The sequence below is a fragment of the Eimeria mitis genome, genomic scaffold (assembly GCF_000499745.2).
Source record: "Eimeria mitis Houghton genomic scaffold, Emh_scaff1226, whole genome shotgun sequence".
Classification (NCBI taxonomy): Eukaryota; Apicomplexa; class Conoidasida; order Eucoccidiorida; family Eimeriidae; genus Eimeria; species Eimeria mitis.
In genome coordinates this window covers 2,161-4,799 of record NW_013568317.1, presented here as the reverse complement: position 1 = coordinate 4,799, position 2,639 = coordinate 2,161, and the positions used below count along the sequence as shown (strand labels likewise).

General features: G+C 46.3%; 1 protein-coding gene across 1 annotated transcript in view; it reads left to right on the top strand.

Annotated features, from left to right (window-relative positions):
• Nucleotides 1-471: 471 nt before the first annotated feature.
• The window catches only part of EMH_0032290 (uncharacterized protein), a gene marked incomplete at both ends in the record, with an annotated part of 3,975 nt that continues 1,807 nt past the window's right edge, over nt 472-2,639 (top strand). Inside the window, 6 exons of the mRNA XM_013494622.1 lie at nt 472-526; nt 719-777; nt 1,085-1,174; nt 1,400-1,564; nt 1,921-2,076; nt 2,394-2,489. Coding sequence (XP_013350076.1) covers nt 472-526; nt 719-777; nt 1,085-1,174; nt 1,400-1,564; nt 1,921-2,076; nt 2,394-2,489 — 621 coding nt within the window. The remainder of the gene's footprint in view (nt 527-718; nt 778-1,084; nt 1,175-1,399; nt 1,565-1,920; nt 2,077-2,393; nt 2,490-2,639) is intronic.

Here is a 2,639-nt window from a genome sequence, read left to right as displayed (position 1 = left end):
GGAAGCAACAGCTTAATCGGGGGTCACTGCGCAGCCTAGCGAGTTCTGCTGGTCCCCTGCAGTCGAGTGCATAGCGCCAAACGGCACTCAGCAGCACTTCCGCAGTCGCTGCATGCAGAGCTGACTTCACCTGACGCTTGCCTGGGCCGGATACGATTGCCTAGATGGGTGTTAGTTGGGGCCTAGTGACTGATGTGTATGCACATGTGCGCATGCATGCGCATGCATGCGCATTTTGGGGCTTGAGGGCACTTAAGCGGATATTTGTTATTATGTAGATATAGAGGGTCTGTTGTCAGGCAGCAGCCGTTGCCCGTGCATCCGAAAGGTGCACTACAACAGCTGTATTTGCGGTGCTTTGGTGGGCTGTACGTTTTGGGTGGGTTTCTGCTATCCCTTCTTTTCTGATCCTCGTGCATATTTTGTGGTGCGTTCGTATCAATGCGTTTCTTGCACCAGGGCATCTTCAGCATGTCTCGGCCGCGCCAAGCCGTTGTCTGTTTCAAGCTTGCAGACATAGGAGAAGGTCAGTGGATACATCTGCTCTTGAGCTGCGTAATAGGGTCTAAGGTTTAGGGTTTAGGGTTTAGGGTTTTAGCTCTTTTGCAGGCAATATCATCCTTCATATGATTCAGATCCCTTTCTATCTTGTGTATAGAGAGAGGCTAGGGTTTTGACTCGGTGTCCTAACAGCCTTTTTTTTTTCTGTTTTTTTTAGGTATTGCGGCGGTGGAGCTGACGAAGTGGTACAAGAAGGAGGGAGATACTGTGGAGGAGGTACGCGANTAGGTATTGCGGCGGTGGAGCTGACGAAGTGGTACAAGAAGGAGGGAGATACTGTGGAGGAGGTACGCGAAGCGGCTTCTTGCTTAACCCTTTTGCGTGTGGTGATGATGATATAGAATACATACTTTTCGTTTTTTTTTGTGGGTGTTTGTAAGAAAGCCACGTTTTATTGGAAGGCACAGGCAACAGCCAACGCGAATTTTAAGCTGAAGGGCAATAATAGTATAATAGTGAAGAAATAAACAAATAAAATAAACTCATGTATAGCAGAAACAACTGGTATTGCTCTGAAATGCAGATGGAAGAGGTGTGCGAAGTGCAGTCAGACAAAGCGGCAGTTGAAATCACCAGCCGATACTCCGGCAAGATCCTCAAGCTGTATGCTCAGGTAGGTCAATTGAGTGCAGAAAGCAACATAAACACTGTTTATATTAACCAGTTAAGTATTCAGAATGAGTTTTTATATAATACACTCTACTGTATGCGCAGCAGCGGAGCTGTTGATATGTAGATCGTTCATAAATGCAGCATAGGCGAGAAAAGAAATGCATGAATGAGCAGTTTAATTGTATTTCATCTTTGTTTTGTTTTATTTTGTTTTGTTTTATTGCAGGAAGGAGATACGGTGAAAGTTGGGGGCCCCCTTATTGACATCGACTCTCCTGATGTAGAAGAAGATGCAAACGCCCACAGCCCGCCGCCGCCAGATGCAGATTCAAAACCTCCCGAGAAACCTCAGCAGCCGCAGCAGACGACAGCTGCGGCTCCCTCAAGCAGGGTGAGTGAAACGTCAGAACAAATGAAGCATGCATGCATGAATACATTTATGATGAATATACTTATGTATATAACAGACTGTTGATATGAAACACGTTTTGTTTTCGTGCAAACTGACAGCTGGAACGCTTGCTTGAGTTTATTTTGTGTTTCTGAACACCCACGGGCGAAGTTCATTGCTGAAACTGATTAGTATAAGATAAGCAGCTTGGCTTGCTGCATGACGATGAACGGCACAATTGTGTCTATCTTTGTTGTTGGGTTTATTCTTTCTTCTTCTGCCGAAGCGTCACTTTTCGAAATTCCCTGTTTTTCGGGTTTAGGGTTTAGGGTTTAGGGTTGAGGGTTGATGCGCAGAGCGGAGAGGCTTTGGCTTCGCCAGCAGTACGCAGACTGGCTAAGGAGAAGGGCGTTGACTTGGAGAAGGTGAAGGGTACAGGCCCGCGCGGTGCGATAACAAAAGAAGACGTTTTGAACTTCCTCTCCTCGGGGTCCTCGGGATCCTCGACTGCTGTAGGACTTGAATGATACATTTCTCTCCGCGATTTCAGTTTCAGTAGCTCTGTATCTGTAAACACACAAGAACGTGTTTCATGTTATCTCTGTATGTATGCTCATATCATCTGGGTGGTTGCCACTACTTCTTTATTTTTATTTTTTTCAAGCAAGGAAACGTGCCGCGCGTCGCATCGTCTGCATGGTGTTCGCGTTTCCTGTCTAGGGTTTAGGGTTTAGGGATGCATACGCGGGACAGGTGCAGCCGTTGCTTTCCCCTGTTAAGCAAAACTCACGAGGTGCCTGTGAGGGTTGTGTGACTGCAGCAGCCGCAGGGGGTTTCCGCAGAGCCACAACGCCCCAAGACCCCCCAGGGAAACCGACAAAACCGAGAGGTCCCGCTGCAGGGCTTTTCAAAGGCAATGGTCAAAGTGAGATTTCTGATTCGTTTCTGAGGCTGTCTGGGCTCGTGCACGTCTCTGCTGCTACCTCTTTATGGGACGTTTGGAATAGGCGTATATATATATATATATATATATATATATATATATATATATATATATATATATATATATATATAT